Source organism: Anolis carolinensis, chromosome 5 (genome assembly GCF_035594765.1).
Source record: "Anolis carolinensis isolate JA03-04 chromosome 5, rAnoCar3.1.pri, whole genome shotgun sequence".
NCBI classification, from domain to species: domain Eukaryota; kingdom Metazoa; phylum Chordata; class Lepidosauria; order Squamata; family Dactyloidae; genus Anolis; species Anolis carolinensis.
In genome coordinates this window covers 98051177-98064797 of record NC_085845.1, presented here as the reverse complement: position 1 = coordinate 98064797, position 13621 = coordinate 98051177, and the positions used below count along the sequence as shown (strand labels likewise).

General features: G+C 40.7%; 1 protein-coding gene across 2 annotated transcripts in view; it reads left to right on the top strand.

Moving 5' to 3' along the window:
* The window catches only part of kiaa0930 (KIAA0930 ortholog), a 59143-nt gene that overhangs the window by 31731 nt on the left and 13791 nt on the right, over positions 1 to 13621 (top strand). The window contains exons 3-5 of one of the 2 annotated variants that reach the window (XM_008111392.3): positions 10504 to 10608; positions 11787 to 11864; positions 12360 to 12461. In XM_008111392.3, the coding sequence (XP_008109599.1) occupies positions 10504 to 10608; positions 11787 to 11864; positions 12360 to 12461 (285 nt within the window). Of the gene's footprint in view, positions 1 to 10500; positions 10609 to 11786; positions 11865 to 12359; positions 12462 to 13621 lie in introns of both variants that reach the window. The other variant, XM_003221409.4, reaches the window with a different exon arrangement.

Here is a 13621-nt window from a genome sequence, read left to right as displayed (position 1 = left end):
ACAGTCTTGCATTTCTTCTGCAACGTAACTGTTTTTGACATATAAAGCTACTCCCCCTCCTCTCCCCTTTGTTCTATTTCTGTGAAAGAGGTTATAGCCCTCAATGGCTAAATTCCAGTGATGGGAGTCATCCCACCAGGTTTCAGTGATGCCTATGACATCGTATGTGTGGTGCTGTGCTAAGAGTTGGAGTTCGTCTTGCTTATTTCCCATGCTCTGAGCATTGGTGTAAAGACATGTAAGCCCCTGTGACCTCCCCTCGAGCTGTTTATTTGGGATTATTGTGCTCTCTGTACTTGGTCCTTGCTGTGTTTGTGCAGCCCTCTGTTTAGCCTTTTGGCGGTTCCCTATGATTGTGGGTAATATAGTGTTCGCTAGGCTGTTGTTCCCCTCCCCCAGTGGATCTAGTTTAAAGTGCGCCTGATGAGGTTTGTGAGTCTGTGTGCAAAAAGATGTTTTCCTACTTGTGTGAGATGCACCCCATCACTTGCTAGTAGTCCATCCTCTTGGAAGAGTAGACCATGGTCAAGGAAGCCAAAATGCTCCTCTTGACACCATTTTCTGAGCCAGTTATTGACCTGTACTATTTTTCCAGCCCTTGTAGAGCCGTGTCCTACAACGGGGAGGAGGGATGAAAAGATCACATGTACATTATACAGTTTTAGCTTTGTTCCCAGAGCTCGAAAATCATTTGTGATCTTTTGAAAAGTATGCCTAGCGGTGTCATTGGTACCTACATGAATCAACATGAGGTGGGGAGGGTGGTGGGGCTTTAGGAGCCTGCTGAGCCTCTGAGTGATATGGTGTATTTTTGCCCCCGGGAGGCAGCATGTTTCTCGAGCCATCCCATCCGGTCTGGAAATGATGGCTTCCGTTCCTCTAAGGAGGGAGTCACCTACTACCAAGACCTGTTTCCTTTGAAGATTGACAGGGTCCCTTTTGTACAAGACAGTGTGTATGTCCCCTGAAGAGTGTTCCTGTTGAAGTGAATCATGTAGGTGTAAAGTGTTGTCCTCCTCCTCAACATCCCCAATGCATTCATCAATGACAATCCATTGAGATACATCCAAGAGCCCATTACTCTCCCAAGGATGTTCCTGTTGCTCCTGGTCTACGATTGGGGATGGAGCATTTGCATGATTACATAAGTGTGAATGTGGTGATGCACTGTTCCCGTCAGGGCTATCCCCTGCGCATTGATCAAGGCTGGTCCACTGAGTGGTATCTAAGAAACTGTGGTCCTCCACAAGATGTGTTTCCTGATTGTATGTTAATGATGTAAGAATTTCAAATCTGTTGTGTAAATGCAGCTGAGCAGAGGAGTTCTGTGGAGGCTGCCTGGTCCTGTGTCTCCTCCTATGGGTGACCTCCTTCCAAGCCTGAGGGTTGTCTACCTTTGAGTTGATCTCCCCATAAGGTTCCTGATCATGGTCATGGTGGTGTTGGTGTGATGCAGGCTGCAGATCTACAGCAGCGTGTTGTGCAGTGTCCAAGAAGAGCTCGAGTGCCTGAATGTCCTTAAGGGTCTTAATACGGTGCTCGAGCTGTTGGATCCTCTGCTCCATCAGAGTCATTTGTTTGCATTTGGAGCAGATGTAGTTGAGTAGTTTTTGTGTGAAAAAGCGGAACATGCCACAGCTGGTGCATGTGATGGGAATGTTTTGCTTTTGTTGCATCTCTTGGTGAGTGTGGTGGCCAAGTGGGATCTTTGTACAGTTAAGTAATATGCATGCACTTTATGTGCAGACTGCCCCAAACCACCTCTTTGTGTATTTGTTGATGTTGTTTTGTTTCCTGTATGTACTGCAAAGGATAGTTAGTAAAGTTGTTTTTGGCAAATAAAGCTTTCCCAGAAACTCAATTAACAGGGGACAATGCCTGCTGACAATCAACTTAAGTACCTGGCTCTCTTTCAACACAACAGTCACACAACAGTTAGACTTTGACCACAGGAGCCAAGCCCACATTCAGTTTAAAATCTTAGCCAAATCTTAGCCAAATCCGACCTGAAGCCAGGGAGCAAAAATGTCCTCCTGCTGCCTCTGCTTCTGCGAGACCCAACCAATTAGCAGTATATCACATGATAATGGAATGCTTATGCAAGACATGAAAAAGCAGAATGGCACCAGAAAAACCTGCAAAATTGCACAGCTGAATAAAAGAAAGTGTGTGTGTGTGTGTGTGTGTGTGTGTGTGTGTGTGTGAGGGAGAGGGAGAGAGAGAGATAAAGCAGGTGAATTGAGCAAAAGGGGAACCTTATGGCAATGTAGCTGGAGGTCCTCTCCATTGAATGGCCACAGCTTGAGAACAAGGAAGCAGAAAAGTTATAGCTACAATGCATGCTCACCATCATGTGGCTTCATCCAGTATAGCAGAAGTAGTGCTAATTACTTATAGCACCAGTGTCAACACTAAAATGTACTGTTTTTAGGAGCCAATCCACAGGTTTCCCTCTTAAATTAAAGGGTATGGCCAAACAATGGGAGTGACCCTGAAATGCCACTAGTGCAATGATGTTGTGTAATAAACAGCACAATAACACACTGTTAAACAGTCACAAATGCACACCCTGACTCTCATGTGATAATGTCCTGTGACCTGTGCCACTACAAATGTAGCAGTGCCTGCTGACTTGTAGGATCACCCTCGGTTCTAGTATCAATGAGAGAAGGAGAAAGGTTTCTTCTCTCATCTACTTACATCTGCTCGTTGTTTCTCTTGCAGCAGATTTGGAACTGAGGAATTTAGCTTTGCACACTAAAATATGCACAATTGAGAATGACGGTAGGATTCCTGCCAATTGTTCCTCAGTTCTAGACTGTTATGAACAAGGCTGAAATCCTGAGTCGATCTCTTTTTAGTTGTATTGTGGGTGGTCATCTAGATTCTGGTATTAAAGAGATAAGGAGAAATGTTTCTTCTCTGTTTTCTCCACACTGTTAATAATTTAATATGCATGGTTCCTCATTGACTGATAGTTCTTCAGCTTTTCTACGTAAGAGTTTTTATATAGTGCTGTCCCAAGTGATCTTGGTGTCTGAGGTCCTGATCCCCAACCATCAACATAGTTATTTTGATACCTGAGCCCCTGTCTTCATCCTCATGGCAAAAGAAGCACACTAATAGGCCCAATATACATAATTTTTGTATTCATTATTTTTCTAAGTTCAACAGTTCCAAATATTGTAGTTATTCCTAATAGAGAAGATCCACCATCTTCTTCATCAGTTTGATCCCCTTATTCTGCTTCTGCTTTAGCTCTGTAATATTATTTTAAAGGTGTGGTAATTAACCTCTAGAAAATGCTCCAGATTTTGATAAAGAGCATCAACTATTTTATTTTCAATTTCTTATGCCTGCCCAACTATTTGTATTCATTAATTGCAACAAGTTGCTCAGGGTGTATTAAAATAAAGGAGGTGCCTGTTTTCTGGTGTTTTTGAAATATCTAGCTGCCCTAAAATATGCAATTGATAAAATCACAACAAAGATAGTGGTTTGCACATAGTTTGTTGTGGGAGAGATAAAGTGGGGTATAAATAAATACAATAATAAAAATAATTGTCTATGTGCCTGCATTTACAAATGTATGTAGTAGAGTCAAGTACATTTTTTTACTTTACCCTCTCGAAAATCTGGCTTTTCCTGTTTGATATTCTTGAGATCATGGAAAAATTACTGAACCCTGAAAAATTGCACCTCCAAAGCATGATATCTCTCCATTCTTTTCCATTTTCAAAATAGGAATAGTGATGTAACAGTGACAAGTACTCTTTAGCTGTGTCTGTCCCTGGTAAATAAGGGCCATTGGAGCACATGTATAAAATCAGTGTGCTCTATCACAAGGCTGTTTTCATTATATACAGTAAGAAAATCAGTGGCTTTCCCATGAAAAACAGAATAGATTGTAATGAATAATTGAATACTGCATTTATGAATCATACAGGCATTGACTACAGAGGACAATTGTCTGTATTGTATGAAACCTTCTGCCAGTTCACTCCCCAGCTTGCTGAGTGAGAGGGAGGGAACTGAATTAGGTTATAGCTGGTTATTAATAAGGCTCTGTCTTTGTGCATTTGATGTTTGTTACAGCTTTCTAAATAGCTATGTCTCCAGTTGACAAAGGTGGGAAAGGATTTAGCATAGGTTTGTGACACCTTTAATTCATAAATGTTCCACCCTCCTGTGTTGACATTATCTCCATATTTGGTGTCAAGTCAGGACTATGGCTAATGTAGCTGAAGTGTTTCATGTCAAGCTACTGGTCCCTTGACCAGACAGGTTTTAGGTATTTAATCAGAGGTATATTTTATGTGTATATGGACCTTCTGTGAACACAAATTCAACAACTGGCAGTGGTATCATTATATCTACCAATTGCTAGATTTGTGTTGAATATTGCAATTGGGATGTATACCATATATCTTGCTACAAGGAATTGTTGGATTTCCTGTATGAAAGTTGGTGCTGTTGGATTAAGAACTTCTATAGTTCTTCTAATAGTGAAAATGAGATCTGATTGTTTACTTAGAATAACAATTATGCCTAAAGACTCTCACCATACCAGATCCTTTCTGTTCTTGGAAACTAAACATGGTTAGCCCTGGTTAATATCGGAATGGATGGCACATGGTATTTGTATTTCAGAGGAAGGAACTGAGTATCTGTTACCCAGGGCCGGCCGGACATATTTTTTTATATAAAGCGGGGAGGGGAAATTGCACCCCCCCGCCTCCTGCGCCCCGCCGGCGGGCCCCGCCTCCCGTGCCCTGGCCCCGCCTCTCACGCTGCATGAGAGGCGGGGCCAGGGCGTGGGGGGCGGGGCCAGGGTTGGCCCCGCCTCCCGCGCAGCTCAGCTTGCCAGTCTGGCCTTTTCCAGGGGGCCAGACTGCAGCAAAGGTCCTTGCAGGCCACGATCGCGGCCTGCAAGGACCTTTGCTGCAGTCTGGCCCCCTGGAAAAGGCCAGACTGGCAAGCTGAGCTGCGCGGGAGGCGGGGCCAACCCTGGCCCAGCCCCCCACGCAGCTCATCCTGGCCCCGCCTCTCACGCTGCGTGAGAGGCGGGGCCAGGGCGCTCAGGCCGGGAGGCGAGGCTCCGCCCAGACGGGGCCTTGCCTCCCTTCCAGCGCGCTCTGGCCTTTTCCAGGGGGCCAGACTGCAGCAAAGGTCCTTGCAGGCCGCGATCGCGGCCTGCAAGGACCTTTGCTGCAGTCTGGCCCCCTGGAAAAGGCCAGGCCGGCGAGGCTGAGCTGCGCGGGAGCCTCCCGTGCAGCTCACCCTGACCCCGCCTCTCACGCAGCGTGGGAGGCGGGGCCAGGGCGCCTGACAGCGCCCCCCCGGGCCTGCGCCCGAGGCGGCAGCCTCACGTGGCCTCCGTGTTGGGCCGGCCCTGCTGTTACCTAAGAAAACCCTCCGAAATTTATGGGAGTCTCCATAAGTGGGCAGAGAACTTTAAGACACACACACCTACATACCACCCAAATAAATCCTTAAGATCTTCCTCCCCTAACAAAAGAACCCAAAAAACTTGAAGGTGGCTAAAATATCCAACCTTCTAATGAGGTCTAAGCATGTGCCATTTGCTTCTGATCCAACACACTACAAAAGAAAGGGTTATGAGTGATAAGGAATTTACTACTAACAGCATTCTTAACAGTGCAAGTGAACGTGGGGACAGAAGTAGATGGAAAACAAAAAATATGGAATTTGTCATAAAGATCTTAAAATAAATAGTATGACTCTTGAGCAAGTATTGTGGAGGGGAGATGACAGTGTGACACATTGGAAATGATGAAGCATTATCTTTATATTTGGTCATCATCTGGGAAGATCACTGACCTGCAAATAAGTCCTCCAGCAAGTTAATGACCCAAGTACAAATTAAAACAAGTTATTCCTTGCTCAGCCCTGTAACAGCCCTGAGTTCTTAAATGGTGGTCTCATTCTTAGCTAGCTATCTTCTCATCTATCTTCTCACATTAATGTAAAACTCTCTGTGTTTGCATATATATAAGAAAGAAAGAATGAGTGGATCTGTTAGTCTTAAATGCAGATTATTTGGGAGCCTGTTCACAAACTCCCCTCTGCCATCATCTGTCCAGTTGTTTCTCAGTTTGACAACAAAGTGTCAAGTGAAAATTTTACAGGGTAGCTTTTAATTCCTTACAGGCTATAAATGCTTTATATTGCTTAACATTTATCTCTTGCCCCTCCCCTGCTATTATTCACTATCTTAGCTGAAATGATGGCTTTGTATATTTTTCCATTACTGCCTCTTTAGCCGTGTAACTGCAAATGGTCTTATTAATCATTGACATTATAGTAGGGCACATTAATAACGAATCCTTTTTTCCCTCCAGTGAATCATTTCTTCAACTTCTAAGCACTAGTGAACTTGCCTGTATACACCACTGTTCAGTAGACTGTATGCTTGTTAAATTCAGATCTAATTTGGATCTAAATCGCTTTTGAAGTGAGTAATTTAATGGGAAGCGAGGAGACACCATAATGCCTGCACTGAACTACATTTCTCAGAAAGCATTGGGCTGCAGCAGCTATCTGTGGCATTGAGGGACAGTCTAATTATTATAATATATACAATCATGGAATCTGCAAAGAGGAGTTAAGGAAATAATAGTATATATAAACCACACTCTCAGCCCCAGAAAACCCAATTAAACAGGAAATAACAATTTCAAACAAGGAACAGATTTCCTTATTCAGAGGCTGATGGCCATCTTCAGGGAGCGGTTTGATGGTGTACTGTGATTTCTGTTCCTGGGTAATAAATGCCATTTCCTAATTGGTTCTGTCATAAAAACATTGCCAAAACGTTTTTTTTGTGCTAGTGACATCTTTCTATTAATAGCACATTATGGTTTGTTGAGTGTCTCTCCACAAATTTAACAAAGTTTCAGCCACAAAAACAAAGTTTCTGAAGTAGAACAACAACTTTCAAAGTAAAGACAACCCAATTAAACAGGAAATAGCACTTTCAAACCAGGAACCAATTTTTGTTATTACAAAATGTTTTTTTTATAAAAACTTTGAAAATTCGCCAAAAATCTGAGGATAAGTCAAACATTCTGAAATTTGGTGAGCTAACAGTGGTAAATGTGTTCTACCACTGTAGCAAGTTTCATCAGGATAGCTCAAAAATGAGGGAGAGAGAAGCCCCTCAATTTTCCCCATTGATAAGTAATGTTTTCCTTCATGCACATGCGTGTCTACCATTAATGAGGTACATACGAAGATTTGGAAGTTTCGGAAAGTTTCAAACTTTTTGCCTTCAAAATTCGGAAATGACTTTAGAAACACCAGCACCCCCTACTTTTGAACAGAGTGTAGAACCATTTTTTTTCCTGGATCACACATACTTACTACCATTCAGCTGTGGCTGTTACAGGAACACTTTTAATTTCTTATAATGTTTTGTGGGTGTCTGTCATGAAAACTGTGATAAGGATGGGCAAAGTACTTTGACAAAATTGTTGCTCAGCAGCTTATATTCTTGTACAGTTTTCAGTTGCAATGTAAGTTTTTGGGGGACATATTCTTGGTTTATATAGGGCTATGACTTGAGTTTGGAAAATGATTTCAAACCCTTAATTCAAGGGTTTACAGGAAGATTGTTTTCTGAAGATGGAAACCTGGAAACCCCTTATCCAAAATACTTAGAACCAGACATGTTTTCAAAATTGAATTTTTTTGGATCTTGGAATACTTGCATATGTATAATGAGATATCTTGGAGATGGGACCCAAATCTAAGCACGGAATTCATTTATGTGTCCTATATAACTGCTCATCATCATCATCATTGTAATCATTATAATAATCACCAGAATTATCTATTTATATCCTACTTTTTCTCTCACAAAGGAAACCCATAGCCTGAACATACTTTTAATATTTTTCAATAATTTTGAGTTTCTCTGTGTTGAACTATCAGAAAGCAGAGTTGTCACTATTTCAGTGACCCATGAGTACAATATCCGTTCGCTTCTCATGTAAAAGCTTGACTTGGTGAAGGGTTACAGGTTGACGAAATGTCTCTTCTTTTTTATGAGTCCTCTTGAAGGCCATGTCCAATCAGCTGTTTATTGATTTGACATGATTATGACTCCAAAGCTGGAAGCACTTTATTGATGGGATTCTGTATCTTATGCAGAGGTGGTTGGGTTAGGAAGGCTCAATACCATTGTTTCCAATAGAAGGACAGCCTCTATTGTTGTGCAAATTTGGATGTGTTTATGCATGCTGACATTGGTTTGCACAGCAGCTGTTTTGTTTGCAAAGAATGACAATTTATGCTTTCAGAGTTGGGACAGGAAACAAGGAATTGCAATCTCTGGAGGATATGAGTGCATGGGAGAATTTTATTTTGCTCTTATTATCTTTTGCATATTATCACCTACTTATGTGCTTTTTCTTAAGACTTAATTTTTATTCAGAAATAAAGAAAACATATAATGAAAATACATGTAGTAAAATACAGGGAACAAAGATTAAAATACAGTGAAGACAGGACATTAGTTTATAATTCATAGTTAAAAATTGATTGGGTAGGCCTGCTAGAAAAGCTAGGTCTTTAATTGTATCTTAAATGATACATTGCCTCTTAAATATGCGCCTTCAAGATGACTCCCAACTTATGGAGATCCTATTGTAAAGTATTACCGGTTGAGTATCCCTTGCCTGAAATGTTGGGGACTGAAAGTGTTCCGTATTTCAGATTTTTATTTTAAAAAATTAGAATTTTTTCATATATATATATATAATAAGATACCTTGGAGATAGGACCCTAGTCTTAAAATGAAATTTGTTTATGTTTTATATGTACTACTTTATACACGCAGTCTGAATATAATTCAGCCAAACATCTTGGGCTGGGTCTGTGCCTAGTTTTAAAATATTCCTAAGGGTTTGTCATGACAGGTAAATAGCAACCTCTAATAGTAAAGGAGGAAACCTTGGTAAGGTATCTTATGTTCATTGATAGAAAACAGTGGACCTGTAGCTGGGCGAAAACGGTCTACAGGCGTATGAGAGCTCTGGCTGTCTGAGAGTCCCAGCACACCTCAGGTTAGAAATTGCAGCTGCTTTGTTACCTTGGACTCTGCATCCATCCATGAAGGCTGCATATGTTCTTTCCATCTGTTCAGACTTTGGCTCATCTTGAAAGCCTGCTGTGCAAATTGACGTCAGTTCAGCTTGATAGGCATCCTTAATTCAAATTTTTAAGCACCAGCATAGTATCTATGACAAATAATAGTGCAGGGAGGCTTTTGCCACATTTTCCAGTTTTGGGTCCCCCCCCCCTTCGAAAGCAGCAATGTGTGTTAAAAATAGTTCTACATATTGCAATGTGTTGACAGTCTTGTCAACTAAGACTGATTTTGATCTCTCTTCTCAAGACGTGGATGAATCCCTTGCATAGGGTTATCACAGAAATAGGTTGAACTGCAGTCCCAAAACATTGATCAGAAGTAGCGAGGTCACCAAACAGAAGGAGAAAACAGTGACCCGCTAGTTCTTCTCTCCTCCTATTCTACTAGTCCAGCCAGTTTTAAGCATGAATTTTAAACTCGTGTCCTGTGTTTTAATCTTTGTCCTGTGTATTTAATATGTATTTTATAGAAATACGTTTTAATGTGTGTCTTTTATACCATGTTTCCCCGAAAATAAGACAGTGTCTTATATTAATTGTTGCTCTCAAAGATGTACTAGGTCTTATTTTTAGGGGATGTCTTATTTTTCCATGAAGAAGAATTCACATTTATTGTTGAACAAAAAAATGAACATTTATTATACACTGTACAGTAGTTGTCATCACAAACCAGCATAACTAGACAAACACTGAATCTTATCAAGAATTTCTTGTTACTATCATTATTTCCATGTACAACAATCTATGGTATGTACATTTACCGATCCTGCATGCTTAGGTGTTCTGTTTGGCGTGCATGCTTCCAAACAAAAATTTGGCTAGGTCTTACTTTTGGGGGAGGCCTTATATTTAGCAATTCAGCAAAACCTCCACTAGGTCTTATTTTCAGGGGATGTCTTATTTTCGGGGAAACAGGGTAGAGCTGAATTTTTATATGTGTGTTTATAGAATTTTTGCAGTGTTTGTGTGATTGACTGTGCTGTGACCCACCACGAAGTGAGGCGGGTAAGAAATAAAATTGTTGTTGTTGTTACTGAGCAGCACTCAAACCATCTCCTCTTTCCCCTATACCATAACTTTGATGTTGTGGAAGCATTATACCTCAGGCATTGCTCTCTCTGTAGATAGCCTTGGGAAATCTTACTCTCAGCAAGGTTACTTTCAGCAAAATAATATGTCTTGGGTTTCTTCAGCTCGACTTAATGTGCTGCTACATGACACATAAGCAGTGGGAGAAGTAAGCTATTGTTCCCACCTTAATAAACACATGCCTCCTAGAAATTCCTTTCCTGTTGTTGATCACTGTTTATTGCTTGGATTTTCTCTCAGCAGGTTGAAGTTGAAGTGTACCGCAGGGATTCTAAGAAGCTGCCTGGTTTGGGAGACCCAGATATTGACTGGGAGGAGAGTGTCTGCCTGAATCTCATTCTGCAAAAGGTGACAGAAAGCATTTTGTTCTTTGAGAGTTTTCTTGTATTCATAGGAATCCTGGACAGTGATTGAACTTTTCAGGAAAAGGAAACTAGCATACCATGGTGGTAGGTGATGCAGCCTGAAAGTTGTAGTCCCCAAAACATAGCTTTGGACATTGTCCATTTAGCTACAGTGCTGTCTGTTTCTTAATGGGGCCTGGACAGTTATTTGTGGATTTAATGTCACCTTGTTTGTAGCCTTTGTATGTACTTGCACTGGAATGGAATGGATTTTGAGGATCAAACAAAAGCCAATAGTGTATAGCAGTGGTTCCCAAACTTATTTGACCTAATGCCCCCTTTCCATAAAAAATATTACTCAGCGCGCCCTGGAAATTAATTTTTAAATTTTTTAATAGTAATTAAACAGAAAGATATATGTATTAATGTTTCTACCTTTTTCGTAAAATATAGTAAAGAAAGGTGTAAATTAGAAACATTGAAGTTTGAAATTATGAATCTATTTTTTGAACTCAGAATAGAAAGGTAATACAAAAAATTACAGTTATTCATTACCCCCAAATGCAAATACAAATGTGATGTTCTCAATTTCTTGGAACATTTCTGTTACAGTGCAAAAAGCGGATTTCAAATCTGAAAACAATTAAGTCAGATAAAGACAGACTCAGAAATATCTTGTGGAATGTGCTAGCTTGGAAAAGCGTAGTTAGCCATATTTAAATATTTGAAAGGATGCAACACTGAGGAGGGGGAAAACTTGTTTTCTGCTGCTCCTAGAGACCAGGACACAGAGCAATGGATTCAATTTGCAGGAAAAGAAATTCCGCCTAAACATTTAGAAAAACCTCTGTAAGAGCCGTTCAATAGTTGAATATGCTTACTGTGGCCGAGTCTACTTCTCTGGAAGTTTTTAAGCAGAGACGATGTCCATCTGTCAGTTTGATTCTGTGTTCCTATATGGCAGGCAGTTGGGCTACATTGCTCTATTGGTCTCTTTCAACTCTGTGATTCTACAATTTTATGTTTTTATTGATACAAGCACTCTTATTTTTTTGTCTCTTGCAATAGATTAATATTCAACTGAGAAGGATCGAATCTGTTTTATAATTATATTTTCTGTGATTTTTGCTTTGTTTATATGTTCTCAATGGTTCTTTCTCAAAATGCCTGGTTTTGTTTCAGCTGGATTACATAGTGACATGTGCTGTTTGCACCCGTTCTGATGGAGGGGATATTCACATTCATAGGAAGAAATCCCAGGTGAGATGCATGCCACACAACAAGTGGCTTGAAGAACAAATTCCTTTGCTTCGGATGCTCCCCCTTTCCTTTCACTCAAAATAACTTTGCAAAAACCAATGATATTCCTATCAGCCTTAAAGACTCTTCATCACCTGCATTTCATCAAGAAGATGTAAATTTTGAACCAGTTATAACTAGTGATGGCAAACCTTGGTTGAAGGATGCATGAATCCAGACGAATTTGTGGAGCTTGCCCTAATATAAAGCTCATGCTGTATCACTATGTGTTACGTCTGAATTCAAATCTAAAGAAGATTACAAGCCTTCACTGTGTCCTTGACTTCCACCCATCCACACATTTGCTTCTTTGCTGCTCCACCAGTAGTAGAAAGGGAGAGCTCTCCCTCCCCTCTCCCGCAATGGTTGACCGCGCATCCTAATGTCTCTCTTTTGCTGGCATTCAAAGCTTTATATGTTGAAAGATACATAATAAATTATAATGATTTCTTCCAGCAAGTCTTTGCCTCTCCAAGTAAACATCCTATGGACAGCAAAGGGGAGGAATCAAAGATCAGCTATCCAAACATATTTTTTATGATTGACAACTTTGAAGAGGTAAGTTCAAGGATGTGCCATTTCTTGTTCTCTATAGTTCCAGTTGTTATGGAGCTCATTCATCGAGCTGAGTTCTAGCATACAGTCCTGTTTCTTTAAATTGTGTAACATCGTAGTATTCTAGCATCTGTAAATTTTTCTTCATATATTAAATGCTTGTATTCTACTTTCCTTTGGAAACTCAGAGTATGTAGTTATTGCAGGGTTCCCTGGTATTTTCTAGCCCACGTGCTCTTAGCTGCAATACTTCAGTATTAGAAGATTTGTTCATATCTCATAGATACTTGTCCTTAAGGCAGTTTTTTGGCAACCCTACCCATGCTAGAAACATGATATGGCAACAGCTTCATGAGCTTTGTGTCCTCTGCTATTATCTGTGATTGAGATGGTGTGCAGTGGTGACAGTAATTTTTGTTAGGGGATTACTGTTCAAACATTGTAGGGCTGGTAGCCATTTTAATGGAAACTTACTATGAAAGCCTTGAAAGACTTACCCAGTTGGCCCTCATTCAAAATGACATAGGGCAGCAGCTGAGGTGGTGGCAGTTCTTGACCACCAGACATTATTTGGGCTCCCCCATGTTGCTGCTGGATGCCACTCGGGCCAAAGGTGAGAAAGGTGGGTGAGTTACCTTTCTTTTTCGCAGACACGAGTTTGTCCTGGACAGTTACAAGCACTTAAGCAGTAATGTCAGTCAAGATCGCATAATAACACCTCACATACATGATCCTGTTTGTGTCTCTTAGGTGTGATACTAAATTTTATCCTCTCTAGGTGTGCCCCCTTTAGCCATGTTTCCCCGTAATTTATCCGTAAGTCATAGAAAATATATAATTTTGGTGGCACATCCTGCCCATAATCTCTACACGAATTTGCTTTATATATGGCTAATATATATATGATGTTAATCGCTGAGAGAGTACATGCAGAATGCTGGAAGGCAAATTCAACACCTCCAGTTCTTACTTTATGTGCCTAAATAAACTGCATGACCTAAATTCTGCTGTATGATATTAAGGAGCATTGGTTTGGACACTTGTTCAGTGCGCCCTTCCCAGTACCAATCTCACTTATTTGAACTTGCTTTCCTCTCTTTCACAAATGACCTCCATGGTTATTTTTTGTTTTAGTAAGCCTTGTTATATAGGGCAGGGGGTGG